We start from the raw sequence: 27,622 nt of genomic DNA, 5'->3' as shown, positions 1-27,622 counted from the left end.
TGTAGCTATACTGTAATTTTACAACTGAAATTTTCAAAAGTGACTACTGTTTTGGGGGTGCTTCAATTTTGGGTTGTCAAATTTGAGATACCTTAAACAACTTTTACTTTTTCAGAAAGTGCTTAGCACCCCACCCTCTGCAAAATCAGGCCTCCTTACTCTGACAAGTTGCTCACACTATTGAGACATCCATAATCACTTTGAAAATGTAGCCGTAAATGTTGAAACAAGTGCCTTCCAATAACACAAAGACTGAAGTAGACCGAGAGCATCCTGCTGAAAGAGTTCATCTCTCAATAATGGAGAATTTTAGATATTAAATTTCTCATAACTGAGAGTTACCTTGAAATTTCAAAAATGTAATTCATGATTTGCACAATTTGTTACTTATCACAGACTTCATCTTGCAAACATGCATGTGCTTAACATTACTACTGTGAGTAGTCCCATTCACTAACATGAGCTATCACCAGGCGACCTTTACTGTGTTAACTAAGTATTTTGCCATTTAATTTCTATTCTATATTTGGAAAGAAGGTGGATGTTGTATTCATTTCTTACAGTAATAATGAAATACTTTTTATTCGAACAGTAAATAGAGGTGATGTTTAACAGCATTAATGACAGTTAAATATTTTTTAGTTAGTTAGTCTGGATAACTTTGCTCATTTTAACATTGCTGATAAAGTCAACAGATGGCACACAGGCGTAGTAAATAGAAAGGACATGGATAATGATTGTGGTACATCACTGTTTAGTAGTTATTGTTTTCTTAAACAGTTTTCACTATGCATGTTTAAATAACTCAAGCAAGGGAGATTTAGAGACAACCAATTAGATAAACAAACACCATAAAACAGGTGTATAATGAGGGAAAAACTAGGAATAACGGTGGAAAAAATTGTACTGACTACTGAAAAGAATTTTATGACCGCAAAATCTGTTTTTCTGGTCCCATCTCCCTAGTGATGTGGTGCAAATTCCATCACTTGGGTCCATGGCCGGCTCTGGCTTTTTGGCTGCCCCAAGCGCAAAAAAAAAAAAAAAAAAAAAAAACGGGGCGGCCAGATCGGCAAAGCAAAAAAAAAAAACCTGCGGCGCGGCCGGAGCGCGGGTGCAGGGGGACCGGCTGGGGGAGAGAGAGAGAGAGAAGGGGGCGGCCAGGGCTACAGCAGGGGCGCCGCCACGCGGCCTCTCCTGCCGCGCCGCCACCTGCCGCAAGGGCTCCGCTCCGGTCGGCTGGGGGGGGAAGGAAGAGGACTGCCCTGCAGGGCGCTCTGGTTCTCTGCACCGCTGCCCCCTACAGGGCGGCTGGAGCGGAACAAGAACACACACACACACACACACACACACACACACACACAAAGCGGCCGTGCTGCCCTAGGATTGGGCAGAATGCCGCCTCGAACAGTCTGCCGCCCCAAGCACCAGCTTGCTCAGCTGGTGCCTGGAGCCGGCGCTGCTTGGGTCATAGTAAAACAGAAGAAAAAAGGTACTTGTCTTTAGCAAGGACATAAACTGGATTATCTAAAAAAATTAGAGTTTATGAACTTGAAATAGGGGAAAATATCATTGGAGTATTAATCCACGAGATGTTAGATAATCTGTAGGACTGTATTAAAGTCCCTGACTACATTTTGTGGTGACAGATATTAGAAGTGACAGCCCTGAAGTTGTTATAATCCTGTCTGATAGGAAGATTGTCTAATTACAGTAATAGCAGGCTAGTTACAAAAACTAAAGTAGATTCAGTCACAAAACTGTTAATCTGAATGAACACACATACACATACCAATAGAAGTTTAGCTAACAACTTCACCATCTAGGGCAGAAACTTACCAGGAATCCTAAAACTATTCAATTCAAGAATGTTTTCTTAACTTTTTTTGTACATTTTTGAGACTGAGTATTTTAGCATTGGATAGAGTAGCAATGAGAACAAGTGAGAGTTCCTTCATTCTGAGTTGCAACTCTTCTGCTGTTGAAATCTAGGTCGTTCCCAAGGAGATATGGTCAACTGGCAAAGTGTGGTAAATATGCAATACTGGTACAAAGTTCAACAGAACTGAAATATGTAAAATGAAAACAGTTACCAATGAAAGTCAATATCATTGCATAAATACTTTCATTTCTTCAAAAGCTACGTTTTGTGTATAGCAGATGCACCATATTTCTGAAACACTTGTAAATAAATACAACTATGCAGATGTTTGTAAAAATTTATTTTTTAAATGCTAAATTTCCACTATAAAAAACAAACTCTAGTACAGCTCTGAGATTAGATATGATGATCTCCTACACAGACTGTAGCATTCAGTGCTAGTTCCATAGGTATTTTTCCATCTGATATCAAGGCAGCGGTGAGTTCCAATCTGTTTTCCTCCATAAATACTTGTTTAAATATTTTAATTCATAAAATTAAGGAAGTGAAATAATGACATGAATGTTTTTATTTTTATTTTTTTAGTTTCAAAATTCATATTAATCCCATTGTGGGCTGTAGTGGGTTTATTTGTCTGATACGAACTATGGAAAACAAATTCCTATTTTAGTTCACTGCCATTCACTCCTAAGAAAGACTTACGGCTAGTCTACACTGGCACACAGCAGCGCTTTAACAGGCTTGTGTGGCTGCAGCAGAGCTCTGGGAGAGAGCGCTCTAAAAAAACCCCATCTCTACGAGGGGTGTAGCTATGAGCACTGGAAGCGCGGCTCCCAGTGCTGGTGCACTGTTTACACTGGCGCTTTACAGCGCTGAAACTTGCTGCACTCGGGTGTTTTTTCACACGCCTGAGCGAGAAAGTTGCAGTGCTGTAAAGCACCAGTGTAGACAAGCCCTTAGAAAATCTGATCGGCCACTGACTTGCACATTGTGTAGTGCTTTATCCATGTGCAAAGTGAGTGTAAAATACCACCCTTCTGAAATGTTAGCATTTTTACATTCACTTTGCACAGGTGTAAATTATTATGGCCAATCGGGCCTTTGAAGAGTAGTTCTGCTCGGAAGGGTGACTAAAATGGCATTTCAGGTCAGCACAGCTTTAATTGAGAAGCGTATCTGGCCTGCAGTATCTTTGTTGCTGGTGTTATATGGAGAAAAAGAAACCCTTGTTTAGTCTGCAAGGCAAAAGATTATAAATTGATGAGATTTGATATGGAACCACGTTTACAGACTAACTTTTCAAAATAGAGTAACATTTTACTTGAAACTTTCTAGACTTATGAATTTAAAAGATTAACTCGTTTAAATATTTAAAATGTTGTAAATACAGTCTGTGTAATTTAAATATTTTTTTAAAAAATCTTTTAGTTAAGAGTAAACCTTGTCACAAATACCACAAGTGAAATGGCTGCTGTTAGGTTTGTTTTCCAGAGTAATATTTTGAAATTTTTAAAAATAATACTAAGAAAACATGAAGTTTTAGGAGGTATCTTGGTTTGACTAGGTACGGGGTAGAGGATATATATAGGTACAGAGAATGGATCTGGAAAGTTCAATATACTGATTGGTTTTTCATGAGGTTGCTGAGTAGAAGACTTTTTGCTGGCTTCTTTTATGTCTCACCTGATGGTTTTTGTGGGTTATTTTTGGGAAAGGAGTTGTTAGAAACATTTGTATAGGACATAGGAGTTCTTCCTACTTAAAAGGCTGGACCTTAGCTTAGGGCTGGTCTACATGGGAAAATTAAATCAACCCAGCTACATTGCTCAGCTGTATGAAAAATCCATACCCCTGAGCAATGTACTTAAACTGACCCAAGTCCCTGGGTAAACAATGCTAGTTTGACGGAAGAATTCTTCCATCGATCTAGCTACTGCCTCTTGGGGATGTGCCACTGAAGTGTTCCTAGTGTAGAAAAGCCCTTAAAGTACACAGTAGTTTAGAGAAGTCGACCAAGACATACCTGTGTGGAATATAATTAATTTACCTTCCTCCTCTTATATCATGAATACCATATCCTCCAATGATCATATAAACTCAGCTGAAGAAAGATATTTTTGTACTTAAGAAGGAATTCCACCAGCTCAAGAATGATCATGTTGTAGGTAGTATCACCATTTGGTGAACCCTCAGAATTCTGTCTTTTGGCTGTGTTTTGAGGAGCCCTGATGAATGTCATGGGAAATTGGTGGTATCCAACCTGGGCAACCTGACATTCAAATCAACGCAGTATATCCTGAAATCTGGGTCAGAAAATGGTGATTAGGATTACTTAAATTCAATTCTGGGATGGTCTTTGAGGCCTCCATGGACTTGAAGAGAAAGAGGTGAAAGGCATATTCCTAAAGATCCAGCCTGTGGAGGTCCATGTTTTCCAGGCCTGTGGGTGCTGAGGACAGGAATAAAATTTGGTTTGCTGTTGGACTAAGTTACAAACAGTTACTAAGTTTCTTATGGAACGAATCATCTCGGGTGCAATCTGAAGACTTGCTGGTTTAGCCCCCGTTCTCCCACATTGAGCTGGCAGTGTTTGAGTGAGTTGGCCTGACCGTTTGTCTCGCGGTGGATGCATGTGGCTCTGAGGGACAGACATACAAAAGAATATTTCTGTCCTCCATTCAGGCTTTTGCTCCCTCCCCACCCCACCTTGATATGAGATAAACCACAGGTGATTCTTTCGAGTGGTGTCCCTACGGGTGCTCCACTGGGTGCGGTAGCTCCCCTGCACCTGGGGCTGGAGATCCCAGTGCCTGTTGTGTTGCACATGTGCTCCTCCCTGTCTCATGCTGTGGGCGGTGGCTATATAGTGTTGTGTGGTCCAACCACCCTCAGTTCCTTCTTAACTGCTCTTGGTCTGGGTTGGAATCCCTTGCAGAGCCCTTCATACGCCTGTAGTGCTTTTAGTAATATTAGTACTTCTGTGGCAAGTTCTTAGTTAGTGTCTGTTTCCTTTATTTTTTTCTTCCCTTTACCCCTTTAAAAATGTTTTTTTCCTTTACTCTTTCCTCCGTTACTTTTTAATTTAGCGTAGGTTTACTTTATCTAAGCCCTTCCCTACTCAGGGTTATGCTCAAATCCTCCGGGTTTCCTCTCCTGTTGTGAGGCCATCCTCATGAGCGACAGCCACTGACGGTGCATATGCTGTTTGGGTGAGGGGCTCATATCACAGAAGTGCACTCACTGCCTCAAATTGAAGGCATGGGTTAGAAAGGTTCGTGAATTGAGAATAAAACTTTTACTAATGGAGAACTCATTGTGACCAGCCTCAGATCCTGACCCCGATACCTCTCCTCTGCAGTGGTCACCATCAGCATTGTCATCTGCCGACCCCAACTGGTCGTGCACCATGAAGAGAAAATCTACACTCTTGTCAAGATGACAAGAAATGGGCACCGAGCTCACCCACCAAGTAGCCACCTCAAAAAAAGGGTATCCCCTGAGAGGTTGGTAGCCTCAACATCTTTTCGAGGGGGACTTAACTCCTTTGACCATCCGGGTACTGAGGCTCATGGTTATACCCTTCAGTTTATTTCTGTTTCCCCCTCCCGGTCCCTTTTCAGGGACCCCTCTCACGAGAGCCTGCTCACTCAGGAGGTGCAGGGCCTTCGGCAGGTGGGAGCTGTGGATGAAGTCCTCCTAAATTTCAGGGGCAAGGGGTTTTACGCCTGTTATTTTTTTTTAATCCCAAAGGCCAAGGGGGGTCTAAGACCCATCCTGGACCTGCGAGACCTCAACAAATATCTCAGGAAGTTGAAGTTTTGCATGGTCTCCCTGGCCTCCCTCATCCCTTCCCTGGATCCAGGAGACTGATCTGGCACCGTCGGTTTAAAGGATGCTTACTTCCATGTATCTATATTCCATGAACACAAACATTTCATGTGCTTTATGGTGGAGACCACCCACTACCAGTTTGCGATGCTCCCTTTTGGCCTAGCAACCGTCACAAGGGTGTTTACCAAGTGCATGTCGGTAATGGCAGCTTACTTCAGACGTCATGGTATCAAGATTTACCTATACCTCGACAATTGGCTCATCAAAGGACCCAAGTCCAGCGCAGTGTCACTGTGCTGCAAACCATATGCCGTGCCCTGGGCCTGTTGATAAACAAGCAAAAATCAACGTTAAAGTCTATCAGTTGGACTGGGATTATCAGAGTGGTACTCGACTCTACCCGAGCCAGGGCATTTCTACTACCTGATAGGTTGAAGACAATGTCAAATCTCATTGCCAGCATCTCAACACACTGCTCACCATGGCCCGGGTCTGCCTCAGATTATTGGGTCACATGGCAGCGTGCACATATGTCGTCCGCCATGCAAGGCTCAGGCTGCGGCCCCTTTAGCTGTGGCTAGCCACAGTCTGTTTCCCGTCCAGGGATCATCTGGACAAGGTCGTCACAATCCCGCGGAATTTACCTCTCTGAAGTGGTGGACCGACCCAAGGGTGGTGCTGGATGGAGTGCCATTGCAGAATCCATGGTCTATGGTCTCCTTGATATCGGATGCCTCTGACCTCTGGCATTATATATGTTACAGGAGCTGGCATTACATATAAACGTCAGGGAGCTCAGAGCCATCCGTCTAGCCTGCAGTGTCTTCCTGCCACAGATGTCCGGTCTAGTAGTGCATGTGTTGATGGACAACACAACCTCAATGTTCTGTGTCAACAGGCGGGGGGAGCTCACTCTTGGCCCTCTGTCAGGGAGCACTTTGCCTGTGGGACTTTACATCCAGCACGCAATCTACCTGGAAGCTTTACATCTCCCTGGCGTCCGGAACGTGCTGGCGAATCGCCTCAGCAGGTACTTTTTCTGTCACCATGAGCGGTCGCTCCACTTGGAGGATGTCCGTCCACTCTTCCAGAAGTGAGGGACTCCCTGTTCTGTCTGGTAGTGAACAGGTCGACTCGGGAAGTGTCATCAGTTCTGCTCTCTCCAAGGCCTCGGCAGGGTCACCCTCTCTGATGCCTTTCTCCTGTCATGAGCAGGGGATTTGATGTACGCATTTCTGCTGATTCCGCTGCCAGCACTGGTTCTGCCCACTCATGGATTTGGCCATGGCTGCACCTTGACCACTGCCCAGATACCCGGACCTGCTCTCGCAGGACCACAGTCGGCTCCTGCACCCGAACCTTCCCTCTCTTCACCTCACAGCTTAGCTGCTGTGTGGCTGAACCCAGAGGGAATGGACCTGCTCTAGCCAGGTGCAGCAGGTTCTCTTGGAAAGTAGCCCACCAGAGTGACTTACCCTGGCAGAGTAAAAGCAGTTTTCCTGCTGGGCGTTGGAGCGTAGCATCTCCCCCACTCAAAATAATTAATAATTAATGGAGATATCCCATCTCCTAGAACTGGAAGGGACCTTGAAAGGTCATCGAGTCCAGCCCCCTGCCTTCACTAGCAGGACCAAGTACTGATTTTGCCCCAGATCCCCAAGTGGCCCCCTCAAGGATTGAACTCACAACCCTGGGTTTAGCAGGCCAATGCTCAAACCACTGAGCTATCCCTCCCCCCACTCAGTCGTCTCTGCAGTCTACACTGTGTTACTTGCTCCACCTAAAGCACCACGGCCTCGCACTTTCATCCATCACGGTGCACTTGGTAGCCATATTGGCCTTCCATACACGCATCCTGGGCCAATCGGGTTCTCTCATGAGATGTCGATGGGGTTCCTAAAGGGCATTGAACGGGTCTCCCCAAGGGTCTGGAACACAGTACCCCAATGGGCCCTCAACCTGGTCCTCTAGGCTCACAGGCCTGCCCTTTTGCTCTATGGCTTCATATTCCATCTCCCATCTGTCGTGGAAAGTTGCTTTCTTTGTAGCCATTACTTTGGTGAGCCGCGTATCCAAAATTAAGGCCCTCACTTCAGAGCCTCCGTATATTGTATTCTACAAGAACATGGTCCAGCTGCGACCCCATCCGACTTTCCTGCCAAAGTGCATGACCCTTTTCATGTCAACCAGAATATCTTCCTCCTGGTGTTCTGTCTGAAGCCACACTCCACCAATGAGGAGAGGCAGCTACACACTTTGGATGTCCGGCGTGCCCTAGCGTTCTATCTGGAGCACACCAAAGCCTTCCACGGGTCAACCCTGCTCTTTATCTTGACAGTGGATAGGATGAAGGGCCTCCCAGTGTCCTCACAGACAATCTTGAGTTGGATCACCACCTGCATCCGGACCTGTTATGAGCTGGCTCAGGTTGAGCCACCACCTATAGTGAAGGCCCACTCGATTAGAGCTCAAGCGTCCTCAGCGGCCTTCTTGGCGCATGTCCCTAACCTAGATATCTGCAGGGCCACAACGTGGTCTTCGATACACGCATTCATGATGCACTATTCCATCACCCCGCAGGCAAGAGATGATGGTGGATTTGGCAGAGCTGTGTTACCTTTTCTCGCAACTGGTGTTGACCCACCCTTCTTCCCCACTGTTGGAGCTTCCGGCAAGAAGGACCTGAGGGTGGGGGGAGCCAGCAGCGCCCCTTATACTGCGGCATACATGCGCCACTCCAGAGCCAGTCCCCTTCGGATACCACTGAGGGAAAAAATTCCAGCACTGGTGTATGTGGTGAGCATACACACCACAATGGAATAGACATGAGCAACACTTCTCAAAGAACACCAGTAACGAAAAAAGGTAACTGTCTTTTCTGACACCCAGAATCGCTGCTCCCAATGGTTCACGCCTCTTCCCCAGAGATGCAACTCTCCTTCACCATCCATGACCACACCACCCTTTTCCAGTGAGAGAAAGAGAAGTACTTGGTTGTACCTCGTACTCCCCCATCATATCCAGGGGCGCCACACAGAGAATCGTACTCCTGATCTTTGGATATCGAGGGCAAGAGCAAACCAGGTCCTTGGCACGGGTACCTGTGTATGCAGCCCCATGTTCCTATTCCCCCACATGTGCCCTACTGGGACCCTTGGGCTGCATATAGGCCACACTTACCCAAACCGCCCAACGATCAGAGACAGATACGCATACGCTCTCCATCCTCATTGCTATCTAGGCCTCCTGACCCAGAGCCAGAATTGTTAGAAGAGCAGGAGGAAGAAATTACACCACCAGCCAACGTCTCCTCATCCTCCCCTGATGAAGCCGTCATACCACCACCTCCAACATTAGCTGACAATTTTAAGCCGTTTGAAAAACTTTTCTGTAGGATTGCGGACTCCCCTGATTCCACTGGAGGAAGTTAGAGAGCAACAACACAAGTTTCTTGACACATTGCAGGTCTCCACATCTGCAAAGATGGCACTTCAATCAATGAGGCCTTGTTGGACCAGCTAAGGTGATCTGGCAGACCTCTGCATCGATACCATCTACCAGGAAGCGAGCAGACAAGAAGTGTTATGTGCCTGCCAAGGACATGGAGTTCTTAGTCTCTTCTCCATCGTGGTCAATGTAGTCGACAAGAGATGATGACAACACCACCCTAGGACAACCCCATATGACAAGGACTGGAAGAGACAAGACCTCTTTGGTCTCAAGGCATATTCTTCAGCCATGCACCATTTTCGAATAGATAACTACAAGGTACTTTTATCCAAGTATGATCATATGAACTATTCCAAATTCAATGAATTCACTCAGTCTCTCCCAGATAAAAAAGAGAAGTCCCAAGTACTAGTGACAGGAGGACAACTCCTGGTACTCATGGTGCTGCAAGCCTCTCTGGATGCTGGGGATACGGTGGCCCAGTCCATTGTGACTTCTACGGTAATGAGACGAGTCTCATGGCTTCACCTCTCAAGGTTGCCCAGGAGGTGCAGACAACTGTGGAAGATCTCCCATTTGAAAGGTCTAAACTTTTTGCTGAGCACATTGATGAATCCCTTCATTCATTAAAGGATTCCAGAGTGACTCTCTATTCACTTGCCATCTATACACCAGCACCAAAGAGAAGACAGAGTAGATATCAATCTATCCCGAGATCTTGCCCTCCACATTTCATTCCTTAACAGCATTATGATACACAACGTAGGCGAGAGTGACCCCAAATGCAGACAGACATCAACAAAGGTGGTTCTGCCCCACCCATCTGCCTCCAAACAACAATTTTGAAAATTTGGTTGAGTCCCCGAGATGCCTCCCCCGGTCCAGATGCTGTAGCCACTTGAATTAATCCATCAGTTTGGGGACTCTTTGACTTCATTCTACCCGACGTGGTGGCAGATCACCTCTGACAAGTGGTACTGGAAATCATCAGCAATGGGGATTCGATTTCAATTGGCATTCTATTGCTTAACAGTGCGATTTAAATCATGATTAAGTTTTTTGAGTTAATCTCATGAGTTAACTGATTAATCGACAGCTCTAATAAACCATATTGTGCGACTGGGAGCCGTAGAGCAGGTTCCATTCCAACAAAGAAGGAAATGCTTTTATTCCCACTATTTTCTAATCCAAAAGAGGTCTCCACCCGCCACATTTACCTTACACATGAGGAACCTCAACAAGTTTGTCAAACTAGAACAGTTCAGGGTGGTCACACTATCAACAATAATCCCAGTACTGGAACAGGGGGACAGGTTCTCAGCTCTCAAGCTTCAAGATGTGTACTTTCATATTACCATACACCCTTCCCACAAGAGGTTCCTCAGATTTGTTCTGTAGTTCAGCCATTATCAATGCAAGGTACTACTCTTTGGCCTCTATGGCAACAAAAGTATTTTTCCAAAGTCCTGGCAGTGGTGCTGCAAACAAGGGCTTATAATATTCCCGTATCTAGATGACTGCTTCATCAGGGCTCCATCCAGAGTTGATGCGCTCCAAGCCATAATAAAAATGACAGACCTTTTCTTGAAACTTGTCCTCCAGATAAACATATAAACATCAACACTGACACCGGTACAACAACTTGAGTTTATTGGATCCCAACTAGATGCTATAAAGGCCAGAACCTTCCTCACAGCTCACAGATTTTCCGTAATAGTCAATCTCATTTCCACTGTGAGGACCAGAATTTGCCTACGGTTGTTGCTAGGTCATATGACGGTGACCACATTTTTGGTAAAATTTGCCAGATTACATATGTGCTGCCTCCAAGAATGGCTACGAACAGTGTACGAACCCCACAGACACAGCCTGAATAAACGGCTCTCGATACCAATCAAGTTCAGGGGCTTATTAGACTGGTAGACACAACCCCAGAATATCTTCATGAGGGTTCCCTTCCTCCAACCATCACGATCCTTGATATTTATGACTGATGCTTCCCTATTAGGTTGGGGAGCACATCTACAGACCTACATGGTACAGGGCAAGTGGTCCCCTTTGGAATTCACATTGCACGTCAACCTCCTAGAATTATGTGCAGTCTGCAACACATTCCTATGCTTTCTACCAATAATCAGACAAAATACCATAAGGGTAATGATGGACAACATCGCTTGCATGTTTTATATCAACAGACGGGGGGAGCGAGGTCTCAATTTCTGTGTACAGAAGCACTAAAATTGTGGAACTGGTGCATCCAACATGGTATCAACATCTCGGTGTATACCTACCTTGACACCACAGCGACTCACTGAGCAGGAAGTTCTCAAAGAACATGAGTGGGAGATAGACACAAGAGCCCTACCGCACATGTTTAATCACTGGGGATTCCCCAACATAGATCTGTTTGCCACACCAAAGAACGCCAGATGCCCACAATTCTGCTCAAGCGTGGGTCTAGATCACCAATCGCTGGGGGACGCCTTCTTCATTTCATGGGATGCATCTCTCCTCTATGCCTTTCCACCATTTCCCCTACTATTCAAAGAGCTTCACAGGATACTAGTTGAACAAGCCAGAGTCATTCTCATAGCCCCAACATGGTCACGACAAATATGGTATCCTTATCTCCTACACCTGGTGGTCTGTCCACTAGTCACCCTACAGTTGGTGCCCTACCTCCTCTCACAGGATGCAGGCCAAATTGTCCACTCAGATCTAAAACTCCGCCTGAAGGCATGACTCCTTCATGGTTCCCGGATACGGAGATGACTTGTTACGAAGAGGTAAAGGAGATTCTTTTAAATATCTGGTGTTCAACAACGTGCTATACTTACCTACATAAATGGAAAAGATTCTGGACTTGGTGTGACACAAAACATGTCTTAGCAATGAGAGCTCCTTTGCCACTCATCCTGGATTACACCCTGGAGCTAAAAAGATCAGGACTCCGCAAACTCCATTTGTGTATGTTTGGCCGCCATTACTGCATTCCACTCTAAGATAGATGGTCATTCGGTATTCACCCACCCAATGACAAAAAGTTTCCTTAAGGGCCTTCAGACTCTTTACCCTGAGGTACGAGATCCCACCCCATCTTGGGATCTCAGCCTAATTTTACGCTCTGCCCACTGTTTGAATCTATGGCGACTTGCTCTTACATACATCTATCCATGAAAACAACTTTTCTCATAGTCATCACATCTGCCCAACAGGTAGGAGAAATAGGTGCCCTCATGGTGTACCCTCTGTACAAAATCTTTTACAAAGATAAAGTCAAGTTACGAACACACTCAAAGTTTTTACCCAAGGTACCATCCTCCTCTCCATCTAAACCAACCTATCCACCTTCCCTCCTTTTCTAAATCACATGGCAATCAGTATGAGGCCATGCTACACACCTTAGATGTAAGACGACCACTAGCCTTTTACATTGACAGAACTAAATCATTCAGAGGGTTGCTACACTTATTCCTTTCTATTGCTGAAAGATCAGAGGGATCAGCCGTATCCAAACAATGTTTGTCAAAATGGATCTTGGACTGCATCCATTTTTGCTACCAATAACACAAACTTTGGCCCCTGCCTGGAACTCGTATGCATTCCACTTGCTTGCTGTCTACTTCAATAGCTTTTCTAAATAATGTGTCGATTACTGATATTTGTAAGGTGGCCACCTGGAGGTCCACAGACACCTTTAGTCAACATTATACGATCACACACGACGCAGCATCAGATGCCCTACTGGAATGCACTGTCCTATCCTCCTTAGCAGATGGCATTCCAAAGCCCCAGCCTTCCATCTAGGGGTACTGCTCTACAGTCACCTACAGTGAAGCACTCATGGGGACACTACTTGAAGAGAGGGTTGCTCACCCTGTGCAGTAACTGAGGTACTTTGAGATGTGTGTCCCTATGGGTGCTCCACTACCCCAATGAAAACAACAAGGAGTCTGGTGGCACCTTAAAGACTAACAGATTTATTTGGGCATGAGCTTTCGTGGGTAAAAACCAGTGAGGTTTTTACCCACGAAAGCTCATGCCCAAATAAATCTGTTAGTCTTTAAGGTGCCACCAGACTCCTTGTTGTTTTTGTAGATACAGACTAACACGGCTACCCCCTGATACTTCACTACCCCAATGGGCACTGCTACTGAAGATCTCTGATCCCAGGCGCATGGACGCTACCACACCTACATTGGGACCCTCTCTTCAGTTGTCTTAGCATGAATGGCTGTGACCCCAGGAGGGAGAGGAGGCCAGCTATTTATTACATTCTCCATAGCCCCCAAACTTGATACGAAGCTATGATTTTGTGAGAAACCATTTGCCCTAAGCCATATGAGGTCCCATCTGAGCTCCCTCTCCCAAAAGACTGAAATCAGTCAGGCAGATGAGTAAATCTGCCATCAAAGGTATGCCTTTGAAGAGGTAATGGGTACTCTCAACCACTGAATGGACCACACCTCCACAGGAATTGTTAAATAGGTGGTCCTCATCCTGAGTCTGGTTGTTGTAAATCCTGTTGTGGAAGTTATGAAGAGGCAGAGATGGAGCACTGATTGCTATGGGGACTGTTTCCATACAATTGAAGTCATTGGTATGGTGATGAAGAATTGCTTGATGAAGACAGGACAATTGAGATGCTAAAGGAGCACTTAAGGACAATAAGGCTATTGCGGAGAAACTAAATGAATTCTTTGCATTGGTCTTCATGGCTGAGGTTGTGAGGGAGATTCCCAAACCTGAGCCATCATTTTTAGGTGACAAATCTGAGGAATTGTCCCAGATTGAGGTGTCATTAGAGGAGGTTTTGGAACAAAGTGATAAACTAAACAGTAATAAGGCACCAGGACAAGTTGGTATTCACCCTAGAGTTCTGAAGAAATTCAAATGTGAAATTGCAGAACTACTAACTGTAGTCTGTAACCTATCATTTAAATCAGCTTCTGTACCAAATGACTGGAGGATAGCTAATGTGACGCCAATTTTTTAAAAGGCTCCAGCGGTGATCCCGGCAATTAAAGGCTGGTAAGCCTGACTTCAGTACTGGGCAAGCTGGTTGAAACTATAGTAAAGAACAAGTTTGTCAGACACACAGATGAACATAATTTGTTGGGGAAGAGTCAACATGGTTTTTGTAAAGGGAAATCATGCCTCACCAATCTACTAGAATTCTTTGAGGGGGTCAACAAGCATGTGGACAGGGGGGATCCAGTGGATATAGTGTACTTAGATTTTCAGAAAGCCTTTGACAAGGTCCCTCACCAAAGACTCCTAAGCAAAGTAAGCTGTCATGGGATAAGAGGGAAGGTCCTTTCATGGATTGGTAACTGATTAAAAGATAGGAAACAAAGAGTAGGAATATATGGTCAGTTTTCAGAATGGAGAGAGGTAGACTGCGAAGATCTACAAAAGAATCTCTCAAAACTAGGTGACTGGGCAGCAAAATGGGAGATGAAATTCAATGTTGATAAATACAAAGTAATGCACATTGGAAAACATAATTCCAACTATACATATAAAATGATGGGGTCTAAATTAGCTGTTACCTCTGAAGAAAGAGATCTTGGAGCTATTGTGGATAGTTCTCTGAAAACATCAACTCTATGTGCAGTGGCAGTCAAAAAAGTGAACAGAATGTTGGGAATCATTAGGAAGGGGATAGATCAGACAAGACAGAAAATATCATATTTCCTCTATATAAATCCATGGTACACCCATATTTTATATACTGTGTGCAGATGTGGTCACCCCATCTCAAAAAAGATATATTGGAAAAGGTTCAGAAAAGGGCTTAGGGTATGGAACGGCTTAATAGGGGAGAGATTAATAAAACTGGGACTTTTCAGCTTGGAAAAGAAATGACTAAGGGGGATCTGATTGAGGTCTATAAAATCATGAATGGTCTGGAAAAAGTAAATAAGAAAGTGTTGTTTATTCCTTCTCATAACAGAAGAACTAGGGGTCACCAAATGAAATTAATAGTCAGCAGGTTTAAAACAAACAAAAGGAAGTATTTCTTCACACAACGCACAGTCAACCTGTGGAACTCCTTGCCAGAGGATGTTGTGAAGGCCAAGACTATAACGGGGTTCAAGAAAGAACTAGATAAATTAATGGAGGATAGGTCCATCAATGGCTATTAGCCCGGATGGGCAGGGATGGTGTTCCTGGCCTGTGTTTGCCAGAAGCTGGGAATGCACGACAGGGAATGGATCACTTGATAATTACCTGTTCTGTTCATTCCCTGTGGGGCACCTGGCATTGGCCACTGTCAGAAGACAGGATACTGGGCTAGATGGACCTTTGGTCTGACCCAGTATGACCATTCTTCTATCTTATGTCTTATGAAGTGAATGGTTGTTTTTAACTGCAGCGTATAGGAAATGTTGATGAAAATGAATGTATGGGAAATTGAAAAAAAGCCTCCTTAAGATGTATGGGGTATAAAAAATCTAGGTGGGTAACTTCTTGGATTCTTGCTCCAAATTAGATTCTGAACCCTGCTGCTTGTTGCCATTAGAAGCGTGATGCTTTCTCCCTGGAGCAGGCAAGAGAGTCAGAAGCAGATTTTGCATGACAAAAATTAAAGCGGGAGTCTTTCCTTGAGTCTGAATCCAAAAATAGTCCACTGTAAGTTTATGCAGTGACAGAAATATTCCTGAATCAGTCAACATTCTCCACAGACTCTCCTCCCCCCACCTCCATTTCTATTTTATTTCCAGTGTCTGTTCCAAGAAAATATGAACAACCTGCCTGGAGACACAATAGCTAAAGAGCTCTTTCTTGTCAGAAGCCAAGCTGTTAGAGAGAGGTCTCCCAAGTTGAAACAAAGTACCTGGGTCTAAGTGGTCATCTGAGACCAGATGCTCCTCCTAATAGGATCAGCTTTGACCATTTGCAACAAAATTGAGAACCATATTGTTCTAGGTCAATGTGGAGATTTTTAGGATAAAACCTTTTTCTTCCGAGCTGTACCAGCACTCTTGTTACCAGAAGACTTAGAGGAAAGGCATAAAGAATCCTCCTTCACCAGTAGCTAGAGAAGGCATCCCTTGCTCATATGATCTGTTCTCAGAGCCATAAACAAAAGACCAACAGACCCCTTTGTATGTTGCTGGTGAACTAGGCTAATGGTCACTACTGGAGAAAGATGTGATCTGTGCCTCACTGATCTAAAGATGGCCAACTTATGATATATTTTCATGAGTGCCTAAGTCTTTCTGTCCAGGTACATGGTAAGTAGAAATGTCATGTAGGACAGATGATTCCAGACAGAAAAGGCAGTATCTGGAGCCATCCTGCTTGTTTAAAGAAAACATGGTAGCCTGATGTCTGTCTGAACCACAGTCACTCTTCGGGATGTTAGGGCCCTGAAAGTTTTTGATACGCATAGCACTGCCAGGGAATGGTAATCTGAATTGGGCTAGTTACAAGGATATAGGAAACTTCCTTCGCATGTGCACTGGATTATGTACAGCCGATTCTGGAGAAATCAAATTTGAATCCTTCATTGTTACAGGATGACTGGCCCCTTTAAGTAAAGCAGGTCTAGCATCCCTGTGCCAGAACAGGGGCTCCAAGTTTGGCCAATTAAATGGGTGGGGCAACACTTGGGGCTATAAAGGATGAGGGAGAATTAGAGACGGGAGAGGTCCCTGAAGAAATCTGTAGGAGGTCTCAGGCTGGAGGGGGTGAAAGCAGGAAAATAGCAGAGTTAATTGCCTGCTGATTTTCCAGATAGAGCTGAGGGCCAGAGTGGGCTGAAGGCAGGAGCAGCAAAGGAGCTTACTCACTGATCTCTCCGAGCTGGAACCAGAGGAACATAAGGCTGAGGGCCAGGGAACAGTAGTAGGGCCTACCTGCTGGCCAGTCTGAGATGAGAAGTTAGTGGAACAGGGAGAGTAATGAATATTCCTGTGATGAGAATGAATTTCCAGCAGAGAGGCGGGATGGGGTTATGGCTGGGAAGAGTGGGGTTGCACTCCAGCAGGAAGAGCTGGGGTACCTGTTCTGGGAGAAGGATGGGAGAGGATCAAAGAAAAGACCAGGTGTAGTGAAAGATGCTGGAGTGTGGTATGGTACATCAATGGATTAGATGTCATGGATTTTTAAGGACTATATCCATGGAAGTTATAAATGGACTGTTTTGGGGGACTTTTGTTACTTAATGTTTGCTCTACATTTTTAGTAATAAACCAGCCCCAAGGAGGAGTGTTGTTGAGGGAATAAAGCTTTTTTGTGGAGTCGTTAGGAGCTCGGGGGGGGGGGGGGGGGGAAGTAGGACAGCATCACACTGGGCATTAGGGTGCCTGGGCATTAGGGTGCCCAGCCATGAGGGGGCATTTGGAGATGAGAGGGAATTGTTCTCTCATAAAATATTGGACATGTCCAGTGTCATTAGAAGTTGGATGGAAGAAATTTGAAAGTTCATCACTATCCTGTGCATTGTCCCCTGGATTGTTATGTCCGAGACCACAGGGTGAAAATGACCCATGTGTGATGTGAAAGTCCATGTATTGCTTCCACTGGGTTTCAATCCGAGGTTGTCTCATGTAGAGATGTACTATGAATACAGCTGTGGCCATAGGCCCAAGATTCCTATTCAGTCCAGGAGAAATACTGAAGTGAGACCCCTGGTTACCCCTAGCTGCTGAGAAGGGAGAGTATGTTGAGATTTGAATCAGGATGCTGTTCCTGGACCTTATTTAGAGGCTTAGCTACTATGAAGAGGGCATTGGGGAAAGGGACCTGTGTCTCAGTGTCCTGGCTTCTGTTAGGATGTGGGGTAGGAGGAGGAAAAAGGAGTAGTAAAAACAACTTTACTCAGTCCCGAGCCTCCTCTGTTATCAGTCAAAGCAATAAGCAGCAGGGCCATTTGGACGGTAATGTCTGCAGACTCAGGAAAACGCTATGTTGTTGTATATTGTCTGCATCTATAAAGGCTAGATACTTTAAATTTAAAAGTTTGCACAAATTGATATTTAGGCCCACTTCACCAGCTGAATTCCCACTTACAAGTTGATTCTTCAAGCCATGAATTTCACGACTGATTTTTCTGGCTCTCCTGCTAGTAGTTAACTTACCCCTTTAGATCTGAAAACTTACTTCTAAATCCTCCAGACTTTTTTTTGTGTGGTGTTGATTCCTGGACACCTGTATTCAAGATTATTTTAAATATAATTACCATTTTTATTATTGGTAATTCTCATAGCTAAGGTTCCCCATGTGTTTCTGTTAAGAAGGGACATTTTTGATTGCTTATAAATTTCCCAGTTTTATCCTTGCAGTTGAAAATTGGTATGATTACTTTGGAGTCAAAGTATTTTTTTTTTTTTTCATAAAATGTCATCAAATAGTTGATCCATTATTTTCTAGCATGGAAGGAGTGAAAAAAAGTGCAGTTTTTCTGGTGTGTGCGTGGGTGTGTGCGCGCGAGTGGGTGTGGGTGTGAGAGTGAAGACTTAGCACCTTAGGTGGAGACAGAAAAGTGGCAGCAACTTAGAACCTTACTTGATTTAATTTAATGAAATACGTTTTTTACAACTTCATGGCATGTACACTGACTTATATCTGATAAAATTATCTGTGTTTTATAAGTAATGCACATGCATTCAAATATAAACTGAGATGATGTGCACAGATACATAATGATGAAGAGTAGGTTTCAGAAGGAGTTCTGGCTCTTTGCATGGTATAGATGAAGGTGGATATGGCTTCTTTACATACAGCAGGTGAGCATACATTTGGAGGAAGCAGAGCCTTTCACAACACATCATAGAACAATTGCGGTATATGAGGCAGGTGCACAGTGGGTTTAAAATGTTTTTTATGTAAATTCATTTTTCGTTTTAAAAGTAAACCTGTTTAATTTTACATTGGAAAATTATTTACTATAACAAGATACGCTGAGGCCTAAACTAACTATAATATATGCAAATAATTTAAATTTAAAAAAAGGCATCAATAACTCCTTCCATCAAATTTGAATGAGTTAAAAGGTGCAGCTTTTTTAATTATATAGACAAGAGGTGTGGGGACATTTAATTTGAGATCAATTCAAGCTTTATAAATGTCACAATATATTGTACTAGCTACATTGTTTTCAGTCTTATAGTGGAAAATTTAGTGTCCATGGACTAAAAAGCACTTGCCTATTTTTAAACTTTTAAAATAACTTCATGCTTTTTACATTTTTGATATAAGCTTTTCAGTATGTGTAGATCATATCTGCCCCACAAGCAGTCTGCAGGCATTTAATTTGGTATGTCAGACTTAATTGTGTATACAAAATTGCTTGAGATTTGAGGGACAAAAATAGTGGCTAGGTGTTTGAAGCAGTAATTTCACTCGTTCTCTCTCCCACTCCCCCAGCCTCCCAATGTATGCAGTATCTGTATTTCCAAAGTCCAATGTATTCTTTGCTACAGAATTGTGTCCAGAATCTTGGCATTCATTTTTTTAAAAAGTCTAATCCTTATGGTTGCAAAGATAACCTTGAAAATGTGAACTCTGTGTAACTGAGGGTGGGAGGGATAGTTCAGTGGTTCGAGCATTGGCCTGCTAAACCCAGGGTTGTGAGTTCAATCCTTGAGGGAGCCATTTGGGGATTTAGTTGGGGATTGGTCCTTCTCTGAGCAGGGGGTTGGACTAGATGACCTCCTGAGGTCCCTTCCAACCCAAATAATCTATGATTCTATGATACCCATTTGAGTCTGTAAACAGCCTGAAACAATAGTTCTGAGAAGGGTGAATTGCCTAGGTCACCTCACATGCTTTATGGACTCCATGATTCTGCAGCAATGGTATATTTGGTATTTTTCCCAAGATAACACAGAATTCAGCGTTTTTCTTGCACACTTCATTATTTCATTGCAGCAGTGTGCCCAGCACTTTGTTTTATTTAGGTGCCTGGAGCTGCTGCATACTCTGGACCTTTCTCCACAAGGGGAAATTAATTGAATTGCAGTGAATTCTCTCTTCACTGTTCTGTAGAATAAGGCAAAGGTATGTGCAGAGGGAGTAAGTGCTAGAGTACTGTTTGCAGTCAGGGAGGAGTAGGAACCAGAAGTGCTGGGCAGGTAGGCTGCCTAGGGAATAGAGCAGCAGCTGAGGCTTGAGGCTTGCTTCCCTGGCATGTACGAAGTGGGAGATGGAGATACTAAACTGAAGTGCCAAGTTAAAGTCATAACTTCTGATCCACGCTGAGTTGGGTCATCTGGAGAATGCAGAGGACAAAATACTTAATCAGAAATAGTTGCTGAAAGCCTTTATTGACAAATTGTACGTAAATTAATATTTTAAACTGATCCATAGTATTGTGTGTTTGGGGTTGGGATGGCTAGAATGAATAGTATTTCATGGAACTACAATAAATTAACAGTGCTGGAGAATTTAGGAGTTCTTACCATAGAATATAGAGTTGCTTGCCACAGAATTGGATCTCTCTGTCCTGCAGACTTCACAGGACCCTGTATATATCTTATCTCTTTGCTCCTATGTAAATGTCTTACATGTTGTTGTTGTTGTCATACCTGTTCAGGTTACAAACATAAATTAATTACATATGCACATATCCGAGTTTTGACAGTTACATTTTAAATTATATATTTTTGTGACTAAACCCTAGGACATGGAGTCAGAGCTGTGGTCTTTTTCTGGCTCTTCTGCAGACAAGTTATTTATCTTGTTTCCAGACACTACTGTAACATCTCATCAGAGAGTAGGACCTCATTGTTGTAGGAACTGAACAAACAGGAAGAGACAGTCCCTGCACCAAAGTACTTACCATCTAAATAGAAAGAAACAACCTAATTTGTTTCAACCTAACTTCATTCTTTAAAAGGTCAACTGGCCTAGTGGATTGGGGGAAGAAGTAGACATGTATCTTGACTTCAGAAAGGCTTTTGACATGGTCCTACATGACATTCTCAAACGAGGGAATCTTAGTCTAGTTCAAATTACTGTAAGGTGGGTGCATAACTGGTGAACGAACATACTCAGAATAATTATTAAGAGTTAGCTGTCAAACTGGGCACATATGTCAAGTGGAGTCCAGCAGGGACTACATATTTTCATTAATTACTTGGATGATGGAGTGGAGAGTATGCTTATAACATTTGCAGATATCAGGTTGAGGGGTTGCAAGCACTTTGAGGACAGAATTAGAATTTACAATGATCCTGATAAACTGAATAATTGGTATGAAATCAATATGGTGACATTCAGTAAAGACACCTGCAAAGTAGAAAAAGATGGAAAAATCACAAACACTATGGGAAATGACTGGGCAGTAGTACTGCAGAAAAGGATCTTGGAAATTACTATAATGGATCACAAATTGAAACAGCACAGCGGGGTGCTGTTGTGAAAATAGCAAGTGTCATTCTGGGATGTATTAACAGGATAGTTGTATGTAAGACATGGGATGTAATTGTTCCATTCTACTCAGCACTGGTGAAGCCTCAGCTGGAGTAATGTGTCCAGTTTTGGATACCACACTTAAAGATGTGGACAAATTAGTCAGAGTCCAGAGGAGAGTAACAAAAATGGTAAGAGGTTTAGAAAACTTAACCTCTGAGGAAAGGTTGAAAGAATTGGGCATGTTTCATCTACAGAAAAGAAGGTTGAGTGGGGGTATGGTAAGTCTTCAAATACGTAAAAGGTTGGTATAAAGAGGACAGTGATTAGTTGTTCTCCATGTCCACTGAGGGTTAGAGAAGAAGTAATCGGCTTGGTTTGCCACAGGGAAACTTTAGGATAGAAAGTATTTCCTAATATCGAACTTTAAGGATAGATAAGCATTGCAACAAGTTACTTAGCCCAGGTCTACACTGGGCGGTGGGGATCGATCTAAGTTTCGCAACTTCAGCTACGTGAATAAGGTAGCGTCGACGTACTTAGATCGACTTACCACGGTTAGTTGACTGCTGCCGCTCCCCCATCAACTCTGCCTGCGCCTCTTGCGGCGCTGTACAGGAGTCAATGGGAGAATGCTTGGGGGTTGATTTATCACGTCTAGACTAGACACAATAAATCGATTCCCTGCTGGATCGATGGCTGCCCGCCGATCCGGCGGGTAGTGTAGACATACCCTTGGAGGCTGTGAAATCCCTGTAATTGGAGGTTTTTAATAACACGTTGGATAAACACGTGGCAGGGATGTTTTAGGTGTAGTTAATCCTGCCTTATCTTGGGCAGGATTAGATGACCTCTTTGCAGTCCCTTCCAGCCCTATGTTTTTCTATTATTCTGTGAGTGTTCTACTTCACTTTCTCCATCTATAAAATGGAGGTAATACTTCCCTAATTCAGATGGGTATTCTGAAGCTACTTCATTTAACATTTGTAAAGTGCTTTGAGGTCCTTAACTAGAAGGCACAATAGAAATGTAAAACCATTACTTTAATTTGGTTATAAAATAATATATCCTGTTCTGCTATATCTCAGTGACAGAAAGAAAACTCACTGTTTTAGTTTCTCAGTTTATTTTAGTTTATACTTGTGGACAACATGTGAAGTTGGATATTTTTAAGTAAACTAAATGGGTATGTGTATAGACATATTAATCTTTTTCTTTTTTTATAGGCTAAAGCTTTAGCTTCTGACATGGCCACAGCCTCACCAAGATCTGATACCAGTAACAACCATAATGGAAGATTACAGATGCAAGTAACTAGTAAGTAATAATCTGTGTATTACATATATTAATATGTGGCCATTAGTCCAGAAAGTATTCTTTTTCATGGTAAACAATCCTTTGTAGCATAAAAACTGTGTAACCTTTATTGATATAGACTGAGTTTGAGGGTAGTATCAGAAAATATTATCCCATGTCACTCAAACTTATTTACTTATTACTAATGTATAAATACCTTGGAAATAATACAAATTAGTTTCACAAGACATTTAAAAAGAAAATCGAGGATAAAAAGAAAAGCATAAAGTATTGTAGTATAAATCAGGATATTTTGATTATTTTTAGCAGGGTTTGTTTACACACTTGTAATGTTGAAAATGTGCTGTCTTTTTGTGCGGTCAGCAAAAATGAAATGATCATAGAATATCAGGATTGGAAGGGACCTCAGGAGGTCATCTAGTCCAACCCCCTGCTCAAAGCAGGACCAGTTCCCAGCTAAATCATCCCAGCCAGGGCTTTGTCAAGCCTGACCTTAAAAACCTCTAAGGAAGGAGATTCCACCACCTCCCTAGGTAACCCATTCCAGTGCTTCACCACCCTCCTAGTGAAAAAGTTTTTCCTAATATCCAACCTAAACCTCCCCCACTGCAACTTGACACCATTACTCCTTGTTCTGTCATCTGGTACCACTGAGAACAGTCTAGATCCATCCGCTTTGGAACCCCCTTTCAGGTAGTTGAAAGCAGCTATCAAATCCCCCCTCATTCTTCTCTTCTGCAGACTAAACAATCCCAGTTCCCTCAGCCTCTCCTCATAAGTCATGTGCTCCAGCCCCCTAATCATTTTTGTTGCCCTCCGCTGGACTCTTTCCAATTTTTCCACATCCTTCGTGTAGCGTGGGGCCCAAAACAACACAGTACTCCAGGTGAGGCCTCACCAATGTCGAATAGAGGGGAATGATCACGTCCCTTGATCTGCTGGCAATGCCCCTACTTATACAGCCCAAAATGCCGTTAGCCTTCTTGGCAACAAGGGCACACTGTTGACTCATATCCAGCTTCTCGTCCACTGTAACCCCTAGGTCCTTTTCTGCAGAACTGCTTCCTAGCCATTCGGTCCCCAGTCTGCAACAGTGAATGGGATTCTTCCGTCCTAAGTGCAGGACTCTGCACTTGTCCTTGTTGAACCTCATCCGGTTTCTTTTGGCCCAATCCTCTAATTTGTCTAGGTCCCTCTGTATCCTATACCTACCCTCCAGCGTGTCCATTCCTCCCAGTTTAGTGTCATCTGCAAACTTGCTGAGAGTGCAGTCCATGCCATCCTCCAGATCATTAATGAAGATATTGAACAAAACTGGCCCCAGGACCGACCCTTGGGGCACTCCATTTGCTAACGGCTGCCAACTAGACATGGAGCCATTGATCACTACCCGTTGAGCCCGACAATCTAGCCAGCTTTCTATCCATCTTATAGTCCATTCATCCAGCCCATACTTCTTTAACTTGCTGGCAAGAATACTGTGGGAGACCGTATCAAAAGCTTTGCTAAAGTCAAGGAATAACGCATCCACTGCTTTCCCCTCATCCACAAACCCAGTTATCTCCTCATAGAAGGCAATTAAGTTAGTCAGGCATGACTTGCCCTTGGTGAATCCATGCTGACTGTTCCTGATCACTTTCCTCTCCTCTAAGTGCTTCAGAATTGATTCCTTGAGGACCTGCTCCATGATTTTTCCAGGGACTGAGGTGAGGCTGACTGGCCTGTAGTTCCCCGGATCCTCCTCCTTCCCTTTTTTAAAGATGGGGACTACATTAGCCTTTTTCAAGTCATCCAGGACCTCTCCCGATCGCCATGAGTTTTCAAAGATAATGGCCAATGGCTCTGCAGTCACATCCGCCAACTCCTTTAGCACCCTCGGCTGCAGCGCATCCGGCCCCACGGACTTGTGCTCGTCCAGTTTTTCTAAATAGTCCCAAACCACTTCTTTCTCCACAGAGGGCTGGTCACCTCCTCCCTATACTGTGTTGCCCAGTGCAGCAATCTGGGAGCTGACCTTGTTTGTGAAGACAAAGGCAAAAAAAGCAGTGAGTACATTAGCTTTTTTCACATCCTCTGTCACTAGGTTGCCTCCCTCATTCAGTAAGGGGCCCACACTTTCCTTGACTTTCTTCTTGTTGCTAACATACTTGAAGAAACCCTTCTTGTTACTCTTAACATATCTTGCTAGCTGCAACTCCAAGTGTGATTTGGCCTTCCTGATTTCACTCCTGCATGCCTGAGCAATATTTTTATACTCCTCCCTAGTCATTTGTCCAATCTTCCACTTCTTGTAAGCTTCTTTTTTGCGTTTAAGATCAGCAAGGATTTCACTGTTAAGCCAAGCTGGTCACCTGCCATATTTACTATTCTTTCTACACATCAGGATGGTTTTTTCCTGCAACCTCAATAAGGATTCTTTAAAATACGGCCAGCTCTCCTGGACTCCTTTCCCCTCATGTTATTCTCCCAGGGGATCCTGCCCATCAGTTCCCTGAGGGAGTCAAAGTCGGCTTTTCTGAAGTCCAGGGTCCATATTCTGTTGCTGTCCTTTCTTCCTTGTGTCAGGATCCTGAACTCAACCATCTCATGGTCACTGCCTCCCAGGTTCCTGTCCACTTTTGCTTCCCCTACTAATTCTTCCCGGTTTGTGAGCAGCAGGTCTAGAAGAGCTCTGCCCCTAGTTGGTTCCTTCAGCACTTGCACCAGGAAACTGTCCCCTACACTTTCCAAAAACTTCCTGGATTGTCTGTGCACCGGTGTATTGCTCTCCCAGCAGATATCAGGGTGATTAAAGTCTCCCATGAGAACCAGTGCCTGCGATCTAGTAACTTCTGCTAGTTGCCAGAAGAAAGCCTCATCCACCTCATCCCCCTGGTCTGGTGGTCTATAGCAGACTCCCACCACGACATCACCCTTGTTGCTTACACTTCTAAACTTAATCCAGAGAGACTCAGGTTTTTCTGCAGTTTCATACCGGAGCTCTGAGCAGTCATACTCCTCTCTTACATCCCATGCAACTCCCCCACCTTTTCTGCCTTGCCTGTCCTTCCTGAACAGTTTATGATATAGAGACTTGCAATTTTGTTGTTTCCTGAGAGAGTGCTTTTTATATGGATTAGCTGTTTTTTCTGAGGTGGGTGAATAGCTATTGTTTGGCTTGTCTTCCTTTATTTTTTTGTTCATGTGAAGCATAATTTTACGCTCATTCCAGGTTTGTGGCCACTCAAAGAAACAATGTGCCATATTTCTGATCCACTCTTAACTAGTTTTAATGGTTCAGGTTTGCTTTAGAAGGGAATGCTTTATGCACATTTTAGAATGAATATTTTTGTGTTGAGTAGGCGTTGGGGAAGAGGCTATGGGGGGCATGGAGTTGGATTATTTGTATTGGGTTCGGAGTGGGGAGAGCAACTGTGAGGAGAAGTGTGGAGGAAGCTGGGTTGTATGCAGAATTATGGTGGGAGAAACTGCAGTGAGGAGGATGAGATGGTGATTATAGCATTGTGATATTTATTTGCAGGATATTGAGGCATAACATAGCAAATAAAAAAAGCTTATTTTACTGGACTGAGGTGTGATCTACTCAGGACCGTAATTTAGTCTAATTTGAAAAGTTGCTAGCTTCTGAATTTGTGACATTGCTATAGAACATCATCTCACAAAACTAAGTGATTGGGTAACAAAATGGCAAATGAAATTTAATGTGGATAAATGTAAAGTAATGCACATTGTATAGTTGGGGTTATTTTTTCCATACAATACGATGGGGGCTAATTTAGCTACAACGAATCAGGAAAAAGATCTTTGAGTCATCGTGGATAGTTCTCTGAAGATGTCCACGCAGTGTGCAGAGGCGGTCAAAAAAGCAATCAGGATGTTAGGAATCATTAAAAAGGGGATAGAGAATAAAACGGAGAATATATTATTGCCCTTGTATAAATCGATGGTACGCCCACATCTTGAATACTGTGTACAGATGTGGTCTCCTCATCTCAAAAAAGGTATACTGGCACTAGAAAAGGTTCAGAGAAGGGCAACTAAAATGATTAGGGGTTTGGAGAGGGTCCCATATGAGGAGAGAGATTAAAGAGGCTAGGACTTTTCAGCTTGGAAAAGAGGAGACTAAGGGGGGATATGATAGAGGTATATAAAATTATGAGTGATGTGGAGAAAGTAGATAAGGAAAAGTTATTTACTTATTCCCATAATACAAGAACTAGGGGTCACCAAATGAAATTAATAGGCAGCAGGTTTAAAACAAATAAAAGGAAGAAGTTCTTCACACAGCGCACAGTCAACTTGTGGAACTCCTTACCTGAGGAGGTTGAAGGCTAGGACTATAACACCGTTTAAGAGAGAACTGGATAAATTCATGGAGGTTAAGTCCATTAATGGCTATTAGCCACGATGGGTAAGGAATGGTGTCCCTAGCCTCTGTTTGTCAGAGGATGGAGATGAATGACAGGAGATTGATCACTTGATCATTACTTGTTAGGTTCACTCCCTCTGGGGCACCTGGCATTGGCCACTGTTGGTAGACAGGATACTGGGCTAGATGGACCTTTGGTCTGATGCACTACGGCCGTTCTTATGTTCTTATGTTATGTTCTCCAATTAATTTAATACATAGAGCATCAGATGAGTTGGAGATCTAAACTTTCTTCTTTGAGTGATTTTTTTTCCGTATAGATTCCATTCTTGGTGCATGAACTTACGATCAGAATATTTTGGCCAGCAGTGTCTGTTGGAACTGTCTCTGTGTCCCAAGTGCCCTCATAC

The 27,622-nt window shown here is 43.5% G+C and overlaps 1 protein-coding gene across 2 annotated transcripts in view; it reads left to right on the top strand.

Moving 5' to 3' along the window:
• Positions 1 to 22,759: 22,759 nt before the first annotated feature.
• The window catches only part of WWP1 (WW domain containing E3 ubiquitin protein ligase 1), a 115,890-nt gene continuing 111,027 nt past the window's right edge, over positions 22,760 to 27,622 (top strand). For both annotated transcript variants that reach the window (XM_065399876.1, XM_065399877.1), the window contains exon 1: positions 22,760 to 22,843. In XM_065399876.1, coding sequence (XP_065255948.1) covers positions 22,774 to 22,843 — 70 coding nt within the window. In that variant the 5' untranslated portion in view covers positions 22,760 to 22,773. The remainder of the gene's footprint in view (positions 22,844 to 27,622) is intronic.

This window comes from Emys orbicularis, chromosome 2 (assembly GCF_028017835.1).
Source record: "Emys orbicularis isolate rEmyOrb1 chromosome 2, rEmyOrb1.hap1, whole genome shotgun sequence".
NCBI lineage: Eukaryota > Metazoa > Chordata > Testudines > Emydidae > Emys > Emys orbicularis.
Note: the sequence above shows the minus strand (reverse complement) of the source record. Positions and strands in the feature narration are given on the sequence as shown.